Here is a 26,150-nt window from a genome sequence, read left to right on the forward strand (position 1 = left end):
GTCTCTTGGAATACTAATGGCTTAAACCATCCGATTAAACGGAAAAAGATTTTCAAAGTATTCCAAAGACTTAATGCTCATATTATTTTTGTACAAGAAACTCATGTGAGGAAAGAGGACAATTGTATCATTCGAATTCGAATGCCAAAGTAAAGGGAGTTTCAATTTTTATTGACTCCTCTATTGCATTTGTCCAACATGATATCTTTTCGGATTCGAATGGTAGATTTTTGTTAATTACTACCGGTAGTTTACTTTTTAACAAAAAGGTTGCTATGGTTAATGTTTATGCTCCAAATGTGGATTGTCCCGATTTTTTTAAGTCCTTATTTACTTCTTTACCTAATCTAAATGAATATAAGTTAATAATGGGTGGTGACTTTAATTGTTGTTTAAATCCTTTGATGGACAAATCTTTATCTACTCAGACTTACCACTTGTATTAACTCTTTTTTGTCTGATAATGGAATTTTTGATATTTGAAGATTTCGGCATTCTAAGGACAAAGAGTTTTCATTTTTCTCACATGTTTATCATTCCTACTCGAGAATTGATTATTTTTTCATTGACTCTTGTTTTATTCCATCGGTAATTGGTTGTAATTATGATATTATAGCCATCTCTGACCATGCTCCATTAAAACTTTCTATTAAATTTACGGATACAGCTGCTAGTGCTAGACAATGGCAATTTGATTCTACCTTACTGCAAGATCCGGATTTTATTAAATTTATGAAGGAACAGATCGATTTCTTCTTTTCAACTAATTCCACGGATGATATTTCTTGCGGAACACTTTGGGACACTTTTAAAGCATATATACGTGGACAGATTATCTCCTACTCTGATGGTCTGAGAAAACGCATCAAGAAGAAAACTCTTTTATTGGTTGATAAAATTAAAGAGATTGACAAGAAATATTCGATTACTCCTAGTAAGGAGCTTTACAAACAAAGGGTTGAACTTCAAACGGAACATAGTTTATTACTTACATCTTCAATTGAAAATCAATTAATGAAAACCAGATCTGATTTTTATATACATAGTGATAATTTGGGTAAACTGTTAGCTAGTCAATTGAAGAATGCTTTGGTTAAACGTCAAATTATTAAGATCCGTCAGCAGAATGGGGATCTGACAGTTAACCATGATGAGATAAATCATTTCAAGATTTTTATACCTCCCTGTATCATTCCGAATTCCCTCATGATCGTAATACCATGCGTGATTTTCTTGGGAAATTGAATTTTCCAAAATTATCATCAGATGATCTTTCAATATTAGAAACTCCTATTACGGATGCAGAAATTAAAGGGGTTATTTCCTCTATGAATTCTGGGAAAGCACCAGGTCCAGATGGGTATACAGTAGAATTTTTTAAATGTTTTTCCGCTACTCTTTCTCCTTGGTTATGCAGGGTTTTTGAAGAAGCAATTAGATTGGGCAATTTGCCACAATCTTTTTATAGAGCTTCCATTTCTCTAGATAAAGACCCTACTGACTGTGCATCCTATAGACCAATATCTTTATTGAATGTAGATTCCAAGATCTTTTCCAAGTTACTGGCATCCAGGCTGGAGAAGGTATAACCCCAAATTATTTAGGAAGATCAAACCAGTTTTATTAAAAATCGCTATTCTTTTTTCAATGTTAGGAGATTATTGAATATTGTTTATACTCCTTCACGTAGCACTTCAGAATGTGTCATTTCATTAGATGCGGAGAAAGCATTTGATAGAGTTGAATGGCTATACTTATTTAATGTGCTTGAGAAGTTTAATTTTAGTCCGACATTCATTTCTTGGATTAAACTGATATATCATACTCCAGTCGCCTCGGTGCTTACTAACAATCAAAGATCTCCCTTTTTTCGTTTATTTCGGGGTACTAGACAAAGCTGTCCTCTTAGTCCATTATTATTTGATATTGCTTTAGAACCCTTGGCAATTGCTATCAGAGAATCACAGAACATTTTTGGCATTAATCGTGGGGCAGATATACATAAGTTATCATTATATGCAGATGATTTATTATTATTTATTTCTGATCCTGAGAAATCCATTCCTGCAGTTTTATCATTGTTGGCTCAATTTAGTGATTTTTCTGGGTATAAATTAAATCTTAATAAGAGTGAATTGTTTCCTTTAAATAGACAGGTTCCAATTTATGGAAATTTACCTTTTAAATTAGTTAATGACTCTTTTATTTATTTAGGGATTAAAATCACAAAAAACTATAAAGACTTATTTAAGGTTAATTTTTTACCCTTAATCGATCAGATTAAATGTTTGTTTACTAAGTGGTCACCACTATCTTTATCTCTGATAGGTCGGATTAATGTTATTAAGATGGTTATTTTACCCAAGTTTTTATATATAGTTCAAGCGGTACCTATTTTTATTCCGAAATCTTTCTTTGCTAATGTTGATTCAAAAATTTCCTCATATATATGGCAGAATAAAAATCCTAGGTTAGGTAAAATTTATTTACAGAAGGCAAGGAAGGAAAGTGGATTGGCATTGCCTAATTTTAGATTTTATTATTGGGCAGTTAATATCTGATATTTGATATGTGGGTTAAAGGATTGGGATATATCTTTTAGCCCTCATTGGGTGAACCTGGAAATTAAATCTGTACAAGGATTTGCATTGGGTTCTATTTTAGGGACTTCTCTTCCCTTTGCTCTTTCTAAATTGCCGAAACAAATTGACAACCCGATAGTTAAACATACTTTACGTATATGGTTTCAATTTCGGAAATTTTTTGGGTTGACTCAATTTGTTTTAAATATTCCTATTGTATCCATTTGCTTTTTTTATCCTTCTATTATAGACCAAGCTTATTCAGCTTGGAAGACTAAAGGATTACTACGATTTTCTGATTTATTTTTGGATAATTGGTTTATGTCTTTTGAGCAATTATCTAATAAATATAATTTGCCTAGATTTCATTTTTTTAGATATTTACATATTAGGAATTTCTTAAATACTGTACTTCCTACTTTTCCAAATTTTGTGTCTTCAGGTATTTTGGAGAATTTGTTTGAACTAAATCCTTTTCAGAAAGGGTTAATATCAAAACTTTACAATATAATTATGAAGATACGTTCAGAGCCCTTTTATAAGACTAAAAATGATTGGGAAAGAGAACTTAACCTTACTATCCCTATTGAGAATTGGGATAAAATTCTTCAATTAGTTAATACATCATCTATATGTGCTAAACATTCATTAATACAGTTTAAAGTTGTGCACAGGGCTCATATGTCCAAGGATAAATTGGCTCGTTTTTATTCCTATATAAATCCTATTTGTGACAGATGTCATTCTGAGATAGCGACTTTAACTCATATGTTCTGGTCATGTCCGCTCTTGAAAAAATATTGTAAAGACATTTTTGATATTATTTCTGCGGTATTGAACATTGATTTACAACCACATCCTATTACTGCAATTTTTGGTTTACCAATGATGGACTCACTCCATTTATCCTCTTCCGCTTGTCGAATGATTGCATTTCTTACATTAATGGCTAGAAGATCCTGAATTATACAAGAAGCGCATTGAACTCCAAACCAAATTTAACCTTCTGTCTACTCAACCTGTCGAACACCAACTTCTCGAAAGCAAGAGTCGCTTTTACATTCATGGGGATAAGTCTGGTAAATTCCTAGCCAATCAGCTGAGGCGTTCCAAAGCCAAACAACATATTACAAAGATCCGGAAGGAGAACGGAGACTTCACATCGGATCATTTAGAAATTAATGACGCATTTAAAAATTTTTATTCTCGGCTTTATTCCTCTGAATCTTTGAATGACAATATCTCTGTTGATCAATTTTTACAGAATCTGAATATCCCTTCACTTTCATCTGATTTTGAAGCCAAACTCAATGCGTCTATATCATCAGAAGAAATATCTTTTGCAATTTCTGCACTGTCCTCAGGGAAATCTCCTGGACCTGATGGGTTCCCTGTAGAATTTTATAAATCATTCTCTTCACTTCTTTCTCCTCAGTTACTTTCAGTGCTATCTGACTCGTTTAATTACGGCAAATTGCCACCCTCTTTCAATGAGGCATCTATTATTCTTCTATTGAAAAAGGGCAAAGACCCAACAGAGTGTTCCTCGTATAGGCCGATTTATCTGCTCAATGTTGATGTAAAGATCTTAACTAAAGTTTTGGCTCATAGATTAGAAACCGTTATTCCCTCCATTATCTCTGATGACCAAACAGGCTTTATTAAAAACCGTCTCCCTTTTTTTAACATTCGGCGTTTATTTAATATCCTATACTCACCTCCAACTGGGATTCCTGAATGTGTTATTTCCCTCGATGCGGAGAAAGCATTTGATCGTATAGAGTGGAACTACCTTTTTGCAATCTTAGAAAAATTTGACCTCGGTCAAAGTTTCATCTCTTGGATCCAATTGCTGTACCTGTGTCCTACTGCTTCTGTTTTAACTAATTTTCAGAAATCCCAAGTATTAAATCTCAAACGTGGCACCCGTCAGGGATGCCCCTTAAGTCCCTTTCTCTTTGATTTGGCTATAGAACCTCTGGCGATAGCATTTCAAAACTGTCCTGAATTAACCAGGATTTGGAGAGGGGGTGTTGAGCATAAAGTTTCTCTTTATGCTGATGACTTATTACTCTTTCTCTCAAATCCGTCTACATCCTTACCTCTAACGTTTTCACTTCTTGACCAGTTTAGCCAGATCTCTGGCTATAAACTTAATTTACTTAAGAGTGAACTTTTCCCAAATAAAGAAGCACAAGAACTAACATTTCGTGATCTCCCTTTTAAAGTAGTCCATAATCGATTTACTTATCTTGGAATTACAGTCACAAGGAAGTTTAAAGATCTCTTTCGTGAAAACTTTGCCAATCTTTCATATACTATAAAACAGAGTCTGGTACAATGGTTACCTCTATCTATGTCTTTGGTAGGTCGTATTAATGTTGTTAAAATGTATGTTCTCCCCAAATTTTTATACTTATTTCAATCTATCCCAATTTTTATTCCTAAATCTTTTTTTGATTCCTTAGACTCTATTATTTTGTCATATCTGTGGAAGAATAAGCGCTCTAGAATTAATAAAATCCATCTCCGAAAATCTAAAAAAGAGGGTGGCATGGCTTTACCTAACTTTCGCTTATATTACTGGGCAGCTAATATACGTTGTGCTACCTTTTGGTCTTTCTTCCACGGCCAACCCGAGTGCCCTAACTGGGTGGCAATGGAGTTGAGCTCCACTAAAGAATTATCTATCTCTGCACTTCTTGGCTCTGCACTCCCTAGTAGTCTGCCCAGATCAATAGCTAATCCTCTTGTTAGACACACTTTGCGTATATGGGCTCAGTTCAGGAAATGCTATGGTTTCCAGGTGTTTTCCGTTTCCAGCCCTGTCGCACATAATCACCTTTTTTTACCTACTACGTACGATTCAGCATTCCATGTTTGGTATAGGAAGGGCATTAGACATTTTGAAGATCTTTTCATTGATAATCGCTTCGCTTCTTTTCAGCAGCTCTCTGTTAAGTTCAATCTGCCTAACGCTCATTTTTTCAGATATCTCCAAATCCGACACTTTATTGCTCCTTTAATTCCTAACTTTCCTGAAATGCCTGCGAAAAATGCTATGGACCTATTTCTTTCCATTAATCCACTAGGTAAAGGTTTAATATCAATTATCCGAGTTAAATTAGCAGCCTTACAACGGGCCCCTGTAGATAAAATTAAAATGGCCTGGGAGCAGGATTTAAATATCTCCTTATCCGATGAGAGCTGGGACTCAGTTCTCAAATCGGTTAACTCAACCTCTCTTTGTGCTCGCCATTGCCTTTTACAGTTTAAGATTGTTCACAGAGCCCATATGTCTAAATCTAAACTATCTCGATTCTACCCTAACATTAGTCCGCTCTGTGATAAATGCAAGAGGGGCGTGGCCTCTCTCATCCATATGTACTGGTTCTGTCCTAGCTTGGAGAAATTCTGGAAAGATGTCTTCACTACATTATCGGGTATTCTGAATCAGCACCTAGAACCAAACCCCTTAATTGCTCTGTTCGGTTTTTGGGGCGAGACAGATTTATGTCTGGGTCCGACCAAATGCCGAATATTATCCTTTGCCTCTCTCCTGGCTAGACGCTTGATCCTCCTTAGATGGAGAGATGTTGCCCCGCCCACTCATGCGCAATGGCTTAATGACATTATGGCCTGCTTGGACCTCGAAAAAATTCATTATTCAGTTCTTAATTCGGATCTAAAGTTCCATAAGATCTGGGGACCTTTTATCGAGTACTTTCATAACCTTCCTCCTGACTAGGGTTTTTTTTCTTTTCGGTCCCTTGCTTTCAGCTCCCTTTTTTTTTCCTGGTAGTAGGCATTATTATCCTCTGTTGCCAAGTGTATTCACAGTCTGGGAGTTTGACTGTCCTGATTTATACTCTCTATATTGTGTTGTGGTTGGTCTGGAGTTGTTGCTGTTTTTTCTTGTGTTGTGGGGCTTGGGGAGGATACTAAGCTTACTTGTCTTTAATTTAGGTGCTTTTTTTGTTAAATTTTCTTCCTTTGTAGCATATTGTCATTGTATGCTTAATTTTGCACTGTATTAATGTTCCTCATTGGGATTTGGGTTTTTTTTTAAATTTGTAAAATGTTTTGAAAAACTAATTTTTTAAAAAAATGGCTAGAAGATCTATTTTGTTGAATTGGAAAGAAATTAATCCTCCTACCGTATTTCATTGGTTTTCTCAAACTATGTTATGTCTAAATTTAGAAAAAATTAGAAGTGTTGTATTTGATACTTCTATTAAATTTGAAAAGATATGGAGACCATTTATTCAATATTTTCATATGATGTAATATGACCCTGTTCCAAGCCTATTTGTTTTTCCAGTTTCGATTTTATATATGTTGAGAGGATCGGAGTTGACGACACTGATGATTTTGTATTTTTGTGAGATATTATAAACAGCCCTTTTTTTTCCATTTTTTCTTTTTCTTTTTTCTGTTTTTTTTAATATATACTATGATATACCTAGGTTTGTCTTGTTTATTTGTATATTGTATCGTCCATGATTTGGGAATACTCATTTATACTGTAATCATTGCTTATGTATTCTTTCATGTTTAGTCGAAATGTGTATGTTTGTAATCCCATTATCTGTGTATTAATTTTATTTTGTTGATATTAATAACAATAAAAAGATTGAGAAAGAACTCCACACAAATATCCCATGAATATTTGTCACATTTCTTCCGTACATTTCCCTGAGAACATCTGTTCCCAATTTAAGCTTCCACTTTCCTGCCTGATAGCCTCATAAATCCCCTTCCTCCAATTAAGTGTTTTTCTAACTTGTCTGTTCCTATCTCTCTCCAATGCTATTGTAAAGGAGATAGAACTGTGATCACTATCTCCAAAATGCTCTCCCACTGAGAGATCTGACACCTGACCAGGTTCATTTCCCAATACCAAATCAAGTACAGTCTCTCCTCTTGTAGGCTTATCTACATACTGTGTCAAGAAACCTTCCTGAACACACCTAACAAACTCCACCCCATCTAAACCCCTTGCTCTTGGGAGATGCCAATCGATATCTGGGAAATTAAAATCTCCCAGCACAGCAACTCTTATTATTACACCTTTCCAGGATCTGTTTCCCTATCTGCTCCTCGATATCCCTGTTACTATTGGGCGGCCTATAAAAAACACAGTAGAGTTATTGACCCCTTCCTGCTCCTAACCTCCACCCACAGAGACTCTGTAGACAACCCCTCCATGACGTCCACCTTTTCTGCAGCCATGACACTATCTCTGATCAACAGTGCCATGTCCCCACTTCTTTCACCTCCCTCCCTGTCCTTTCTGAAACATCTAAAACCCAGCACTTTAAGTAACCATTCCTGTCACTGAGCCATCTAGGTCTCTGTAATGGCCGCCACATACTAGATCCAAGTACTGATCCACGCTCTAAGCTCATCCGCTTTGTTCACAACACTCAATGCGTCAAAGTACACACATCTCAAACCGTCGGTATGAGCGTGTCCCTTCTCTATCACCTGCCTATCCTCCCTCATACACTGTCTCCAAGCTTTCTCTATTGATTCCTTCAATCTGTGGTATCACACAAGCTATTCTCCTATTCCTACTACATGAGTGATTGGGGCTATTTGGTTAGTTTGTGAACTATTGCACTCAACACAAAGACAGTAACTGCCAAATGCTCGTTTTTTTTGGTACAGCAGAGGAATGAGGTAATGAGCAAAGGAGTGAATCCTTATTGGACATCGGTATAGGTATCAAATTCTAGTAAGGACATTAAGCCTTGGAAAGAGAGAGAAAGTTATCAGAATGTGCAAAATACATGGAAGGACCACAGAAGTCAGAATCGCTTGCTTAGGACCAAGAGATGTCCAGAATTGTGAGGAGCTTTGCTAATAAAGGGTCTTACAAATGGCGCAACCAGAAACAGGCTATTCTGTCCCTTGCCCTTCTCAGGCAATTTAATGAGATCAAAGCTGATCTTTTACCTTAATATCTCTACCTACCACTAACCCTTGACTCCTTCTGTCAATCTATCTGCTTTGAATATTCTCATCAACCAGGCCTCCAAACCTTCTTCCATGGAGAAATACAAAGATTTACTACCTCCCGGATGAAGAAATTTCTCCAAACATTGTCATAAATGGTTGACCCTAATGTTGAATGCATGGTCCCTGGTTCCAGTCTTCCCAGCAAGAGGATCATCCTCCCTGTAATCTACCCTACAGTAGATGGCAGGACCCTTAAAAGCTGTGATATACAGAGGGATCACAGGCTGAAATAAGGCTATATAAGGAAACAACTAGATATAGATCATTTGGAAAATTGGGTGGAGTGGTTACAGATGGAATTTAATCCAGACAAGTGTAAAGTAATGTATTTTGGGATATCAAATACCAACGGGACAGATACAGAAAATGGTAACGACTTCAAAAGTGTTGGTTTATAAAGGGATCCTGGGGTGAAAGTCACAGGTCCTTAAAAATGACAACATAGGTACATAGAGTGGTGAAGAAGGCATTCAAATAATAGAGGCAGCATTTGCATGCCTGCCTTCATTAGCCACTTAATTTCTCCTCCTTCCTGACTCCTATGCTTAGCCAGTGATCCTACATCTAAATCTACATCCGCCCTATCAAGTGTCTTCAAGAGCTTACAAGCCTGTCCAACCTTTTCTCAGAATACAATTTACCTTTTCTTCTGCACAAATCTCGAATAGTTGGCAGGCAGATGGAGCAATTCAGTAAGATGGCAAATAGCATAATATGCCTTTGTAGCAAAGTTTTGTTTCCCTTACCCACAAAAGGATCTAGTGGCACTGGAGGTTCTGATGGAGATTACTAGGATAATTCCTGGGATGAGAATTTATCCTGTCAAATGGTTGGGACTGCATTCCTTGGAGTTTAGAAGAATGAGGGGTGATCTTGAATCATCCTCAGAATCCTAAGGGGACACTGACAGTGTTTTTACTGGTGGGAGTCTTGACTGGGGGGGGGGGGTACACAATTGTTTCATAAGGGGCTGGTCATTTACAACTCAGGTATGTAGAACTTATTTCTCACAGAGGGTGATGAAAATCTGGAATTCTCTACTCCAGAGAGTTGGAGACACTAATTAATTTAAAGTGGAGATAGATAATTTTGTTTTTAAATCAGCCAAATGAGGGCTTTGGGAGTCTGGTACAGAGGAAGAGTTCAGTAGAATCAGAATCACTTTATTGTTAGTATGTGAACCCATACCAGAATTGGTGCTAAGCATAAAACATAGGACAATACCATAACAGACAACACAATAGCAACCAACAATTCACAAGACAATAGTGCCAACAGCCATGAGCAATCAACAATCAACATGAGCAGAACTCAAACATCAATAATCAAACTTAAATAAATGTGAACACAGGAACAGACTCAATAATTTTCAACAGAACAAGGAGAGCAAGAAAGAACATTTAGTGAATGTTGTGCAGGGACAGTTAGAGTATTACACCTGAGTGAGTTTTGTTGAGAAGCTGGATAGCTACAGGAAAGAAGCTTCGGAGATGATGTGTAGTCCTGGTGGTGATGGACTTGAGGTGATGGCAATTTGGTGAATAGGTGACTGTGAGTGTGAGTGGAGTCAGCAGTAATCTTTTTCAGCTCTTTTCTTCATTCTGGCGATAAACAGGTCTTTTAATGTCGGTAGCTGACAGCCAATGATCTTTTCTGCTGAGTGGACCACTTGCTACAACCTGGACTTGGAGAGGGAGGAAGCAGCAGGAAACTGAACAGTGATAGAGGTGGTCACAACACTCTCACGCCTGGGATATTTCAGCCACGATCAGATTTAATGATGGGGTAGACTAGAGGGGCTGTATGGTCTACCCATGCTCTTACTTCCTTGCCTTCTTATGCCTGGTCATCATCAGTCCAGTAAACCATCACTGAACTACATCGGTACTCCAGATGTGGCATCACCAACTTGCTGAATAAACAATCTCACTACTCATATTCAGTTCCCCTAGCAAAAAATATACTATGTTAGCTTTCCCCAATTACTTACTGTACCTGCACAGTAGCCTTTTGTGAATCATGTACTAGGACATATAGATTTCTTGGCATCTCAAAGCTTTGCCATCTCTCACCATTCAGATAATTTTGTTTAAAATTCTGCCAGAATGCTCAGTGTCACATTTCCTTATACAGCAGATTCTGGTTAAATTGGGGCAGTAGTTATTTGTGACAACTGTTAAAGAACAAAAAAAATTGAAAAAAAATTCCTTTTGTTTATTTGGGACACTATGCCACTTAATTGGGACAGGAGACTGGTGCCGAACAATTTGTAACTAGCATCCGTCACATATACTTGTGTGGCCATTGGAGACTACACCATGCTTAGTGAACAGTTTTTAAATAGCATCAGTTGTGTGTGCTTTTGTTAGCCAAGTGGGCCAACAGACACTGATTCAAAAAGCTATGAAGACTTGGAGGATCAATCATCAAAAGCATTGTATCAAAACAACAAGGTGGGAAATATTAAACTGAGTAAAGTGATGAAGATGAACTTGAGCCAGTGACTACACAGGATTCCTGGAATTTTATCATTGGATTGCAACAATACTTCATGCAGGAAGGCTATGAAGGCAGTTCATTAACTGCATTAGGTGTCTGTGCTTATTGTTTATTTACAGTCAATCAAAAGAACATGGCAGTGCACACTGGATGAATTCCTTTGTCGATTACTATTAGGAACTGATGCAGTTTTATAGTACTGCAGTAGCATTGGCAGTGCTCTAATTTTTTCTGTACTTCATTTAAGTACATAATTTGCTACTCAGTTAAATCATAGTGTGTCCTATTTTATATACCTTTTTTGACTATTTCCATGAAATTTCAGCTAATTGGGCCAAAACGTACTTAGAAACATAGAAAACCTACAGCACAACACAGGGCCTTCAGCCCACAAAGTTGTGCCGAACATATCCCTACCTTAAAGCTACCTAGGCTTTACCCATAGCCCTCTATTTTTCTAAGCTCCATGGATAGAAAACTGGTTGGCAGATAGAAAGCAAAGGGTAGCGGTGAATGGGTGTTTCTCGGAATGGCATGTGGTGACTAGTGGGGTGCCACAGGGCTCGGTATTGGGACCACAGCTGTTTACCATTTACGTCAATGATTTGGATGAAGGCATAGAAAATAACATCAGCAAATTTGCTGATGATACTAAGCTGGGTGGCAGTGTGACATGTGATGAGGATGTTAGGAGAATTCAGGGTGACTTGGATAGGCTGGGTGAGTAGGCAGATACTTGGCAGATGGCGTTTAATGTGAATAAGTGTGAGGTTATCCACTTTGGGAGTAAGAACAGGAAGGCAGATTATTATCTGAACGGTGTAGAGTTGGGTAAGGGAGAAATACAAAGAGATCTCGGAGTCCTTGTTCATCAGTCACTGAAGGTGAATGAGCAAGTGCAGCAGGCAGTGAAGAAGATTAATGGAATGTTGGCCTTTATTACAAAGGGAATTGAGTACAAGAGCAAGGAAATCCTCTTGCATTTGTACAGGGCCCTGGTGAGACCACACCTGGAGTATTGTGTACAGTTTTGGTCTCCAGGGTTAAGGAAGGACATCCTGGCTGTAGAGGAAGTGCAGCGTAGATTCACGAGGTTAATTCCTGGGATGTCTGGACTGTCTTACGCAGAGAGGTTAGGGAGACTGGGCTTGTACACGCTGGAATTAAGGAGATTGAGAGGGGATCTGATTGAAACATATAAGATTATTTAGGGATTGGACAAGACAGAGGCAGGAAATATGTTCCAGATGCTGGGAGAGTCCAGTACCAGAGGGCATGGTTTGAGAATAAGGGGTAGGTCATTTAGGACAGAGTTAAGGAAAAACTTCTTCTCCCAGAGAGTTGTGGGGGTCTGGAATGCACTGCCTCAGAAGGTAGTGGAGGCCAATTCTCTGGATGCTTTCAAGAAGGAGCTAGATAGGTATCTTATGGATAGGGGAATCAAGGGATATGGGGACAAGGCAGGAACCGGGTATTGATAGTAATTGATCAGCCATGATCTCAAAATGGCGGTGCAGGCTCGAAGGGCCAAATGGTCTACTTCTGCACCTATTGTCTATAACCACCCAGGAGTCTCTTAAAAGACCCTATTGTTTCTGCCTCCACCACCACCATTGCCGGCAGCCCATTCCACGCACTCACCACTCTCTGCACAAAAAACTTACCCCTGACATCTCCTCTGTACCTACTTCCCAGCACCTCTCATGTTCCAATGTGTCCCAGTTTCCTAGAATCCACTGTATTTCTATGGCAACTTACTTTCCTATCAATCTGAGCCTTTCAATCAATCAGACTCAGCACTCACCTTTTGAATCATGGGATTTGGCATAGTCTTTCTCTTTTCTCTCCGTACCACAGTGTTTCCATCATCATCTCCACTGCTATCTGTGAAATAGAGGGGCAGTGAAACACTCAGTACAGCACTGCTCATAGCAAGAGGCAAACTCTGTCTTGACAAAAATCCTGAGTTTTACTCAGTACAAGAGTAACTCTTCAGGATCTAGAGCACAGTCTCCAGATTCTAATCAGACCCATCAATATTATGCACTCATTGGAGTCTGGGGTCTCACAGAAACAGGCCTTTGGCTCAGCCTGTCCATACTGAACATTAAGTACCTGTTTACACTAATTCTAACATTAGCAATTGGTCTGCAGCCTTCATTGCCTTGGCAATTTAAATGCTCACCTAGATAGCACTGGACAGACCATTCAACCCACAGTGCTGTGCTAATCATGATAATTTATACTAAATGTCTTCCTGTGTATCCATTGCCTTCTTATTCATGTGTCCATCTTAAACTATACAAAAATTTGTTTCCACTACTACCCCAGTAAGTTTTTCCAGGCACCTGCCACTCTGTGTACTGCTGTGTCATTCTCTCTTATCTGTAATGTAACCCCTCCACTTTTTAAAACCCAGTCTCTAGCACATATAAAACAATGAAACTTAGGAATGTTGAGCTGCCAGCCCTGTCCCTCACACAACCAGGTCTCTGTATTGCTGTGCTTCCTATCCCCTACCACTCTAAACTGCCCTGAGTAGCACTAACAAATCTCCCACCAAGGATATTAAATGTTCTCCAGATCAAGTGCAAATCATCTTTTTGGTATATGTCCCACCTGTCCTGCCAGAGAGCTAAAGACCCATAAAACCCATTTCCCATCTTCCTAAATCAGCACCAGGTATTGAAGTAACCTTCTTAAATTTATGAGTTTCTGTCTCTACCACCCCCTTAAGTAGTGTATTTTGGATTCCAACCATCCTCTAGGCAAAAAAAATCTTCCTTAATCCCTCCCGAATTGTTCTGCCCCTTCTCTTACACCTATAGTTAGAAGCAACAGACTTCTATCAGGTCAACCTCAGCCTCTCATACTTCCAAGGAAAACAAATCCCAGCTTGTCCAATCTCCCTTCATAACTGAAGCGCTACATCCCAGGCAACATTGTGGTGAGTCTCCTCTGCACCCCACCAGTACAGTCACATCTTCTCTACTGTTGTGACTAGAACTGTGCGATGTGTTTAAAATTGTTCCACATCCTCCCTGCTCTTACATTCTACGGCCTGGTTTATGAAGGCAACAATCTCAAGTCTCCTCCAGCTGTTGCAAGACCCCTGGAATTGTCAACTGAGACCCCCGTACCCCTGAACCCAGGTTGACCCCCCCCCCCCCGTTCCCCAGAGCACAGGAGGGTGCCACCCCCTTCTCCCAGTGAACCCTAGACCATCCCTCCTGCCACAGGATATCACCGCACGGTTATCACTGAAAGCTGAGGGAGTCGCAGTCTGGGCGTCTGAATGGGTCAGGAAAAAAGAACATGGACCATTACCTTTCTCACCACCGGACACTCTCCGTTTCCTCCCAGCGAACCGCTTCCCGGACTTTTTAAACACAAACCCACAGACCGGAGCTCCCGATTCCGCCATCTTGTCCTCAGCTCGGTGCGCTGGGTCAGTGCGAGAGCAGCGACGCCCAGCGGCGGAGGGAGGCAGTACCTGCAGGAAACGTGTGGGCGGGGACGGGGGACATAGGGGGATCAGATGGGAGGTGTTGAGTGTGGGAGAGTGCATGGAGGGAGGGAGATATGGGTAGGGGATAGGGTTAGAAGGTTGGGTTGAAGGGAGAGTGATGGGCAGTGAGGGGGAGATCCAGAGATGGGTTAACAGCCACTGAAAGCTAGTGAAGGATATACACAATTGGAGCTGAAAGCCTCTTGGCCACTGTGGATCAATACAACCATGCGCACTCTGATAGCAGTGTCACCTCCTTTTTCCTGTAACCTTTGACAACCTTTCACAATAAGAATCCATCCATCTCTCCTATTCCTTTTTGAAGACAAGAGTTCTAAAGACTACAATTCTCTGAGAGAAAAAACCTCATCCCTATGATGGGAAGCCACTTATTCTGAAACCGTGAACACAGGAAAATAGGAGCATTGCCCCTTGAAGATGACCAGTGAATTCAGTTTGATCACAGCGGATCTATGATAACCTCAACTTCTCTCGTGTCAATTCCGCATAACCCTTGATTCTCTAATCTTTCAAATATTTATCTATCTCCACATTAATTATATCTAATGATTCTGGCCTTCACCACACTCAGGGACAGAGAGTTCCAGAGGTTCATCACCTTCTGAGACAAGTTTCTACACACCTTTATTTTAAATAACTGGAGCTATCCCCTTTACCCATGATCGGCAAGTCCTAGGGTGAAGTCTGAAGTTGGAAGCCCAATGTTGGTGAGTCTGAGAATCCAAGGACAAGGAATGGAATCGTGGATGTGGTCTGTCCTGGGTTGGAGATGTGTGTGTGTGTGTGTGTGTGTGTGTGTGTGTGTGTGTGTGTGTGTGTGTGTGTGTGTGTGTGTGTGTGTGTGTGTGTGTGTGTGTGTGTGTGTGTGTGTGTGTGTGTGTGACAGAGAGGGGTGGGAAAGGGACTTGTGCTGTTGTTGAGGAAACAGGTAGGATGCAGAAGGACTTAGACAGTTTAGTAGAATGGGCAAGAAAGTGACAAATGAAATACAATGTTGGAAAATGCCTGGTGATGCACTTTGGTAGTAGAAATGAATGTGTGGACTATTTTCGAAATGGGGAGAAAATCCAGGAATGTGGGATGCAGAGGGACTTGGGAGTCCTTGTGCAGAACACCCTGAAGGTTAACTTGCAGGTTGAGTCAATGGTGAGGAAGGCAAATGCCATGTTAGCATTCATTTCAAGAGGTCTAGAATACAAGAGCAGGGATGTGATGCTGAGGCTTTATAAGGCACTAGTGAGACCTCACCTTGAGTTTGTGAACAGTTTTGGGCCCCTCATCTTAGAAAAGATGTGCTGGCATTGGAGAGAGTCCAGAGAAGGTTCACAAGGATGATTCCAGGAATGAAAGGGTTATCATATGAGGTACGTTTGATGGCTCTGGGTCTGTGCTCGTTGGAATTCAGAAGGATGAGGGGGATCTCATTGAAACCTTTTGAATGTTGAAAGGCCTAGATAGAGTAGATGTGGAAAGGATGTTTCCCCATGGTGGGAGAGTCCAGGACAAGAGGGCACAGCCTCAGGATAGAAGGGCATCCATTTAAAGCAGAGATGCGGGGAAATTTCTTTAGCCAAAGGGTGGTGAATTTGTGGAACTTGTTTCCACATTCAGCTGTGGAGGCCAGGTCATTGGGTGTACTTAAGGCAGAGATTGATAGGTTCTTGATTGGGCATGGTATCAAAGGTTACAGGGAGAAAGCCGGGAACTGGGGTTGAGGAGATAGGAAAAAAGAATCAGCCACGATTGAATGGCGGATCAGACTTGATGGGTCAAATGGTCCAATTCTGCTCCTATGTCTCATGGACCCTCTCATTACAGTCCAGCTACCGGCCTGTTGCCTGTTCACTTAACATAACACTATTCTTCTGCTGACTCTGTCCTCACATCTTGCTTTCCGCCACTTTTGAAACCTCCTTCAGTAATGTGGATTGCATATCCTTGAGGTCTCTATACTGATCGGAAGCAACTCACAGTTACAGCAGCCAACCTACAAATGACCCTCTATCCAGGCTTTTAGTTACCCCATCCTCCATGCATGCTAACAGAACTCATATGCTGACCATAGTTCCTCTACCCCCACTAATACACCCCAGAGACAGGAGCTTTTACCTGGTGCAGAAGCCTTTTATATGGCACCTTCTAGGCATCCAAGAACACCCGATCTGCTGGTTCCCCTTTACCACACTGATTGTAACGTCCCTCTCATGAACCCACATTGATACTGCTTAGTTTTATTACACCCAGCTACAGCTTTCCAAATAAATGACTTCATCACTCTCCCGTGGACAGAGGTCAGTCTGACTGCCACTTCCTGCTTTCTGCTTCTCTACTTTCCTGAAACGGGTGTTATATTTACCACAAGGACCTTTCCAGAATCCAACAGTTTTTGTAAGATCACAAAAAACGTATCCATCACCTCTACAACCTCTTCTCCCTAGACCTCAACATGCAGGTGAGCACAGTCCTTAACGCTCTCCGCTTCTTTCTCAACGACCCCACCTCCGCCTGGCAGAACTAATCCTCAGGATCAACTTTTTTTTTCAGCTACTCCCACTTTCTCCAAACTCAAGGTGTAGCCATGGGCACCCACGTGGGATTTCCCAGTGGCCAACCATTTTAATTCCAATCCCAATTGGAATAGACACATCGATCCACGGCCTCCTCTTCTGCCATGATGAGGCCACTCTCAGGGTGGAGGAGCAGCACCTTGTATTCTGTACCCTCCAACCTGATGGCATGAACCTCAATTTATCCAACTTCCAGTCATTTTACCACCTCCCCCTTCCCTCTTCTTTAATTCCCCACTCTGGCCTCTTACCTCTTCTCCTCATCTGCCTATCACCTCCCCCTGGATCCCCTTCTCCTTCCCTTTCTCCTATTGTCCACTCTCCTCTCCTATTGGATTCCTTCTTCTCCAGCCCTTTATCTTTCCTCCCCATTTGGCTTCACCTATCACCTTCTAGCTATCCTCCTTCCCCTCTCCCCCCCCCCCCATCTTTTTATTCTGACATCTTCACCCTTCCTTTCCAGTCCTGAAAAAGGGTCTTGGCCTGAAACGTCGACTGTTTATTCATTTCCATATGTAGATCCTGCCTGGCCTGTGTAGTTCCTCCAGCATTTTGTGTGTTCTGCCAAAACACTTGGCAGCCTTAGCACCATGAGTTCTAATCATTTTCCTCCAGTGATTATGGTTGTTTTAAATTCCCCTCTCTCTTCATCTAGTACAAGACCCACTGCTATTATTGGGATGACTTTTACATGAAGAGAGATTCAAAATCGCTGTAGTTCCTTTTTTCCTTTATGGGGCCATAATTTCATGTGGCCAGCTTTTTGTTATACAGACATGCAGTGTTCAGGGAGAGATGTGTTGTGATGTGTCATTGTTGACGTTTCTTTCAGCAGAGTGCTGAACCACTAGAGGAGCAGTTTCCTGAGTGAGCTCGAGCAGCGCTGAAGGAGAGCCCAGCAGAGGGAGTGCTGCACCCAGGGAGGACTGAAATGGACAGGTTCACAGTTTATATTCAATTTGCCAGATACTTGCCAACATAAAACCTTCTTTTCCACAACTTACTTTCCTGCATCTGTCTCCTCAGCCAATCCAGTAACTGGGCCCTGATTGTGTCAGTGTTGGAGGTCAGCCCTTGGCTACTGCTGCGTGACTGATGGAGGAGAGTGGCGACCTTAAGGGAATGTTGCGCAAGTTACAGGAACTCATTAGACTGATCTGATGCCCAAGGAGCACGACTCCATTTGAAGTGTATTTCTGAGTGAGTGTGGCAGTGCAAAGGGATTTCTATGTCAAAGTGGCACTGAGGAAATGATGCAGGCCAGGAACTCTATGTTTAAGCTGCAGCCTTGCCTGCTCTTTCTGATGAGTGCAATAGATCCCACAGAGTTCATTGTGCTGGGTAATGTGCAATCAATAACCTACATTATGATAATCAATCTTGTGGCTGCTACATCAGCCAAGCTCCCTGAGACTTGGCTGCCTGTGCCCCAAGTACTTTGTTTCTTGAACAACCGACTAAATGTTGGAGGAACTCAGCAGAAGTGTTATTCCTTTTTGCAAGTCGCTTCATATTTCCAGCATCTGAAGTCCTTCTTGTGTCTCTACTTTGTTTCTTGATTACCTCATCTCCTGTGGCTGAAAATGTAATCATTTTGAAAAATGGGATTGGAAGCCCAGTTTTGTTGGAGTGGAAGGGTGGTTTCCTTGCACCAAGAGCAGGACTGACTTTTGGTCACTGTCAGCGATTTCAAATTAAAGATGCTGAAATGACGCCAACATTGGCTGTGTGGTTGATAGTGAAGAGTGAAAAGGAAGCTGTTGACGGTAGGATAGGTGGATATGTTAAAAGCGGAGTTTGATAGGTTCTTGATTAGTAAGGGTGCCAAAGATTACAAGGAGAAGGCAAGAGAATGGGGTTGAGAGGGAAAATAAACCAGCCATGATGGTATGGTGGAGCAGACTTGATGAGCTGAATGGCCTAATTCTGTTCCTATGTCTTATGGTCTTACACAAGTGGCAAAGCAACAAGTGGGTGCGGGAGATGAACAAGGTGATGGTGATTGATCAGTGGTAGGGTACTGAACAGTGTAGGGGGAGGAAGCTCATAATTAAGCTCCCTGAGACCAAGTAAAGAGGCTGCTTTGGCATAGACTCTGTTCCTGGTTGAATCACAGAGTACTGACGCAGGAAATGTATAATCACAGTTAGAGCACTCTGTTCAATGTAGCTCACCCAAAAAGAGACAGGTAATAGGGGTTTAGGTGATAGGTGCAAGGTCTGGGTGATGGGACAACTGGGTGAAGGGTTATCCCAATCCCACTGTGTCTGTCAGTATGCCAATGTGCATTGAATGATTTTCAAGTGAAGTTTTGTGTGCAGTGGTTCAGTAAGTAATCCTGACCTCAGGTGTCAGTTTCAGAGTTTCCATGTTTTCCATGTGATTATTTGGGTTTCCCTTGGGTGCTCCGACTTCCTCCCACATTTCCAAAAATGTGAAAGTTGATGGGTATGTAGCAGAGTGGTGGAAGAATCAGAGGAGGAGTAGTTGGACATGTGAGAGAGAAGTCACTGGGAGTAGGGAAACAAGCTGATGGGGAATGGGATAGACGGGATTTATGTGTTAGTATCAGTTTGAGTTGACAGGCCAAATAGATCCTTCTATGTGGTAGGAAGTGAATAAATGTGGTCTTTCAAAATAGTTTCTGGGGAGTTGTGTTCCTCAAAATTAGATGTTAGTCATGCATACTGGGTGGGCAGAATCGGAGGTGTCATGACCTCTGTGGTTTTACAAAACACCAAACAAAACACTTTGTAAAATATGTAGCTTATTTAATATATAAGTACATCTGGAGGAAGCACCCCCATACTTGCTATAACAAGCAGTGTTATACAGCTGGGATGGGACCTTTGTATGAACCCACAACACAGCAGGAGTTGAAGAGCCCAGACCCCAGCCTGGGGAAGAAGTTTCACTTCTCTCGTTTGTGAATTTTCCTGGATTTAATGAGCGAGTTTTAGATTTAGTTCACTTTTAGGCAGGATCTTCACTGAAGATGAGAGATCTGTCTCCCACAGCTGTCTGTGGTCAGACTGGGGCTGTCAACTATGCAGAGGAAGCTGACTGAGCTCCTGGTGAAAGCAGCAGAGCTTTGTGCTACAGTGTTATCTGTGTCATGGTGTGGCATTGTTAAATGTGCAAAGTTAGCCAACATCATAGGCTCCCTGCACACCAACCTGCTGTCACCAGCACGGAGCAGGGGAACGGGCGGTGCATCAACACCTCCACTTTTGCCTTCTCACTGTCAGCCCGCTCCACATTACACACTCTTAATCCTGATCCGAACAAAGAGAGTGGCAGGTGAGAGGGGCCTGGAATCCTTGGTCAGCAGGTGGATGTGGCGGTAACCTGTAGAGGAAAACAGAAACACCATCAGGCTTCATTGGCACTGTGACCTCTGTTGTTAGTGATATACAGAAATAATTTGGAAAAAAATGAAGATGAGCAAGTCTGCAAATGACACAAAAAACTGGTGGATAGTGACAAAGGTTGTCAACGCATATGGTGGCCTATAGTTTAGTTGGAGATATAGAAGGAATCAATAGAGAAAGCTTGGAGACAGTGTATGAGGGAGGATAGGCAGGTGATAGAGAAGGGGCACGCTCATACCGACGGTTTGAGATGTGTCTATTTTAACACAAGGAGTGTTGTGAACAAAGCGGATGAGCTTAGAGCGTGGATCAGTACTTGGAGCTATGATGTGGTGGCCATTACAGAGACTTGGATGGCTCAGGGACAGGTTTGGTTACTTCAAGTGCCGGGATTTAGGTGTTTCAGAAAGGACCGGGAGGGAGGCAAAAGAGGTGGGGGTGTGGCACTGTTGATCAGAGATAGTGTCACAGCTGTAGAAAAGGTGGATGCCATGGAGGGATTGTCTATGGAGTCTCTGTGGGTGGAGATTAGGAACAGGAAGGGGTCAATAACTTTACTGGGTGTTTTTTTATAGGCCACCCAATATTAATAGGGATATCAAGGAGCAGATAGGGAAACAGATCCTGGAAAGGTGTAAGAGTTGTTGTGGTGGGAGATTTTAATTTCCCAAATATCGATTGCCATCTCCCAAGAGCAAGGGGTTTAGATGGGGTGGAGTTTGTTAGGTGTGTTCAGGAAGGTTTCTTGACACAATATGTAGATAAGCCTACAGGAGGAGAGACTGTACTTAATTTGGTATTGGGAAATGAACCTGGTCTGGTGTCAGATCTCTCAGTGGGAGAGCATTTTGGAGATAGTGATCATAATTCTATCTCCTTTACAATAGCATTGGAGAGAGATAGGAACAGACGCGTTGGAAAAGCGTTTAATTGGAGTAAGGGGACTTATGAGGCTATCAGGCAGGAAATTGGAAGCTTAAATTGGGAACAGATGTTCTCAGGGAAAAGTACAGAAGAAATGTGGCAAATGTTCAGGGGACATTTGTGTGGAGTTCTGCATAGGTACGTTCCAATGAGACAGGGAAGTTATGGTAGGGTACAGGAACCATGGTGTACAAAGGCTGTAATAAATCTAGTCAAGAAGAAAAGAAAAGCTTACAAAAGGTTCAGAGAGCGAGGTAATGTAGAGATCTAGAAGATTATAAGGCTAGCAGGAAGGAGCTCAAGAATGAAATTAGGAGAGCCAGAAGGGGCCATGAGAAGGCCTTGGCAAGCAGGATTAAGGAAAATCCCAAGGCATTCTACAAGTATGTGAAGATCAAGGGGATAAGACTTGAAAGAATAGGACCTATCAAGTGTGACAGTGGGAAAGTATGTATGGAACCGGAGGAAATAGCAGAGGTAATTAATGAATACTTTACTTCAGTATTCACTATGGAAAAGGATCTTGGTGATTGTAGGGATGACTTGCAGCAGACTGAAAAGCTTAAGCATGTAGATATTAAGAAAGAGGATGTGCTGGAGCTTTCGGAAAGCATCAAGTTGGATAAATCGCCAGGACCGGATGAGATGTACCCCAGGCTACTGTGGGAGGCGAGGGAGGAGATTGCTGAGCCTCTGGCGATGATCTTTGCATCATCAATGGGAACAGGAGAGGTTCCAGAGGATTGGAGGGTTGCGGATGTTGTTCCTTTATTCAAGAAAGGGAGTAGCGACAGCCCAGGAAATTATAGACCAGTGAGTCTTACTTCAGTGATTGGTAAGTTGACGGAGAAGATCCTGAGAGGCAGGATTTATGAACATTTGGAGAGGTATAGTAATAGTCAGCATGGCTTTGTCAAGGGCAGGTCGTGTCTTACAAGCCTGATTGAATTTTTTGAGGATGTGACTAAACACATTGATGAAGGTAGAGTAGTAGATGTAGTGTATATGGATTTCAACAAGGCATTTGATAATGTACCCCATGCAAGGCTTACTGTGAAAGTAAGGAGGCATGGGATGCAAGGGGACATTACTTTGTGGATCCAGAACTGGCTTGCCCACAGAAGGCAAAGAGATGGGTCATATTCTGCATGGAGGTCGGTCACCAGTGGAGTGCGTCAAGGATCTGTTCTGGGACCCTTACTCTTCGTGATTTTTATAAATGACCTGGATGAGGAAGTGGAGGGATGGGTTAGTAAGCTTGCTGATGACACAAAGGTTGGAGGTGTTGTGGATAGTGTGGAGGGCTGTCAGAGGTTACAGCGGGACATTGATAGGATGCAAAACTGGGCTGAGAAGTGGCAGATGGAGTTCAACCCAGATAAGTGTGAAGTGGTTCATTTTGGTAGGTCAAATATGATGGCAGAATATAGTTTTAGTGTTAAGACTCTTGGCAGTGTGGAGGATCAGAGGGATCTTGGGGTCTGAGTCCATAGAACGCTCAAAGCAGCTGCACAGATTGACTCTGTGGTTAAGAAGGCATACGGTGCATTGGCCTTCATTAATTGTGGAATTGAATTTAGGAGCCGAGAGGTAATGTTGCAGCTATATAGGACCCTGCTCAGACCCCACTTGGAGTATTGTACTCAGTTCTGGTCGCCTCACTACAGGAAGGATGTGGAAGCCATAGAAAGGGTGCAGAGGAGATTTACAAGGATGTTGCCTGGATTGGGGAGCATCCCTTATGAGAATAGGTTGAGTGAACTTGGCCTTCTCTCCTTGGAGCGATGGAGGATGAGAGGTGACCTGATAGAGGTGTATAAGATGATGAGAGGCATTGATCGTTTGGATAGTCAGAGGCTTTTTCCCAGGGCTGAAATGGTTGCCACAAGAGGACACAGGTTTAAGGTGCTTGGGAGTAGGTACAGAGGAGATGTCAGGGGTAAGCTTTTTATTCAGAGAGTGGTGAGTGCGTGGAATGGGCTGCCGGCAACAGTGGTGGAGGTGGATACGATAGGGTCTTTTAAGAGGCTTTTGGATAGGTACATGGAGCTTAGAAAAATAGAGGGCTATAGGTAAGCCTAGTAATTTCTAAGGTGTGGACGCGTTCGGTACAGCATTGTGGGCCGAAGGGCCTGTATTGTGCTGTAGGTTTTTTATGTTTCTATGTTTCTAATTTGAGGTCAAGGGTGGGGGAGTGGTCGAGGGTGGGGAGAGTGGGCATGTCAGTGTCTGCAGGAACAATAGACCACTGCTTACCTTCTTTCATGCTGGTGAACGGGAGGGTGAACTGCCCAATGAAGTCATTGCTGGACGATGAGTCATAATCCTCAACCAGGAAGCGGATCAACGCCAACTCGGGAACGTTGATTGTAAACCGGAGCGCTTCATTCCACACCGGGTTAAAACCTGCAATGCCACAAAGGACACAGAGGCTGTTTACTGTCATTTTTTAAAAAATTTTTTATTGAATTTTCAAATAGGTTACAGAAAGAAAAACCAATTATCAACCCTTCCCCCTCCCCCCTAACATATCCCTATAGAAAAAAAAGAAGAAAAAAGAAAGAAAGAAAGGAAAAAGAAAGAAAGAAAGAATGCCTGGATATCGGAAGATCCCCACATGCTCCACGGAGTTCATAATAACTTTGATATGTATATTTATTTCTTTCCCCAGATAACCAATAATTTTATCTTCGGAGCACCTATATATTTAATCCTATGTTTTGTAAATAAGGGTGCCAAATTTTCAGAAATATTTCATATTTATCTCTTAAATTATAAGTAATTTTTTCAAGTGGAATGCAGCTAAAAATTTCATTCTTCCAACGATCTATACTTAAGTATGAATCCGATTTCCAAGTAACTGCAAAAGCCTTTTTGGCTACTGCCAATGCAATTTTTATGAATTCTTTCTGAAATTTATTCAATTTGGATTTCGATTTTATCACTTCAATATCGCCTAGTAAAAATAATATTGGATTATGTGGAAGTTGTATTCCAATAATTTGTTCCAGTAAAACTCTTAAATTTGTCCAAAAAGGTTGAATTTTAAAACAAGACCAAGTAGAGTGTAAAAAAGTACCAATTTCTTGATTACATCGAAAACATTGATCAGATAAATTTGAGTTAAATCTATTTATTTTTTGTGGTGTAATATATATTTGATGTAAAAAGTTATATTGTACTAATCTTAGTCGAACATTTATTGTATTTGTCATACTGTCAATACATAATCTTGACCAACTTGTTTCATCAATTTTAATATTCAAATCAGTTTCCCATTTTTGTCTTGACTTATGAATTCCTTGTTTAATTGCCTGATTTTGAATCAAATTATACATACCAGAAATAATTTTTTTAATTTTTCCTTTATGAATTAAAGTTTCTATTTCATTAGGTTTAGGCAATAACATTGTTTGACCCAGTTTATCTCTTAAATAAGCCCTTAATTGGAAATTACAGAAAAGAGTGTTATTTGATATTTTATATTTATTCTTTAATTGGTCAAATGACATTAATATACCTCTTTCAAAACAGTCTCCTATATATCTAATCCCTTTGTGAAACCAGTTATATAAAAGTTGATTATCCATTGTAAAAGGGATAAGTTTATTTTGAATTAAAGGTCTCTTTGCTAATAAAGATTTCTTTATCTCTTCATCAACATTTATCTTATTCCATAAATCAATCAAATGTTTTAGTATAGGAGATTCTTTCTTTTCCCGTATCCATTTAGATTCCCATTTATATATAAAACCTTCTGGTATATTTTCTCCTATTTTGTCTAATTCTATTCTAATCCATGCCAGTTTATCTTCATCAAAAAAAGATGCAATAAATCTAAGTGGATTTGCTTTGTAATAATTCTTAAAATTTGGTCATTGTAACCCTCCTAGGTCAAATTTCCATGTCAATTTTTCCAACGATATTCTTGACATCTTACCTTTCCAAAGGAATTTCCTCACACATTTATTTAACTCTTGAAAAAATTTCTGCGGTAATTGTATTGGTAATGTTTGGAAGAAATATTGTAATCTAGGGAATATATTCATTTTTACAGCATTGACTCTACCTATTAATGTTATTGGTAACATCATCCATTTATCAAGATCCTCTTGAATTTTTTTCAATAATGGCAAATAATTTAATTTATATAAATTCTTTATATCATTATCAACTCTTATACCTAAATACTTTATACCATTTATCGGCCATCTAAATTGAGTTATTAATCGACATTGACTATAATCTCCTTTAGTAAGGGGTAGAATTTCAATTTTATCCCAATTTATTTTGTACCCTGATATTTTCCCATATTCTTCCAATCTAGAAGATAATTTACGCAACAAATGTAATGGGTTAGTTAGATAAATCAGAACATCATTAGCAAATAAGTTAATCTTATATTCCTCCTGATTAACTCTGAAACCCATAATATCTGAGTCATTTCTAATTAATTCAGCTAATGGTTCTATCGCCAACACAAATAAAGCAGGTGATAATGGACAACCTTGTCTAGTTGACCTTGTTAACTGAAATGATGTTGAAATTTGGTCATTTGTCACCACTTTAGATTTGGGGTTAGTATTTAAGGTTTTAATCCATTTTAGCAAAGATACTCCTAATCCATATTTTTCCAATACCTTAAATAAAAAATCCC

The 26,150-nt window shown here is 40.5% G+C and overlaps 2 protein-coding genes across 3 annotated transcripts in view; both read right to left on the reverse strand.

Moving 5' to 3' along the window:
• The window catches only part of rnf113a (ring finger protein 113A), a 35,988-nt gene extending 21,412 nt beyond the window's left edge, over positions 1 to 14,576 (reverse strand). The window contains exons 1-2 of the mRNA XM_073070819.1: positions 14,430 to 14,576; positions 12,907 to 12,986 (exon numbers count right to left, since the gene is read on the reverse strand). Of these exons, the coding sequence (XP_072926920.1) occupies positions 12,907 to 12,986; positions 14,430 to 14,526 (177 nt within the window). The 5' untranslated portion in view covers positions 14,527 to 14,576. The remainder of the gene's footprint in view (positions 1 to 12,906; positions 12,987 to 14,429) is intronic.
• A 5,372-nt stretch (positions 14,577 to 19,948) lies between these two features.
• LOC140741096 (1-phosphatidylinositol 4,5-bisphosphate phosphodiesterase delta-3-like) overlaps positions 19,949 to 26,150 on the reverse strand; it is a 94,589-nt gene continuing 88,387 nt past the window's right edge. For both annotated transcript variants that reach the window (XM_073070833.1, XM_073070834.1), the window contains exons 14-15: positions 23,750 to 23,899; positions 19,949 to 20,546 (exon numbers count right to left, since the gene is read on the reverse strand). In XM_073070833.1, the coding sequence (XP_072926934.1) occupies positions 20,458 to 20,546; positions 23,750 to 23,899 (239 nt within the window). In that variant the 3' untranslated portion in view covers positions 19,949 to 20,457. The remainder of the gene's footprint in view (positions 20,547 to 23,749; positions 23,900 to 26,150) is intronic.

Source organism: Hemitrygon akajei, chromosome 18 (assembly GCF_048418815.1).
Source record: "Hemitrygon akajei chromosome 18, sHemAka1.3, whole genome shotgun sequence".
In the NCBI taxonomy this organism is placed as follows: domain Eukaryota; kingdom Metazoa; phylum Chordata; class Chondrichthyes; order Myliobatiformes; family Dasyatidae; genus Hemitrygon; species Hemitrygon akajei.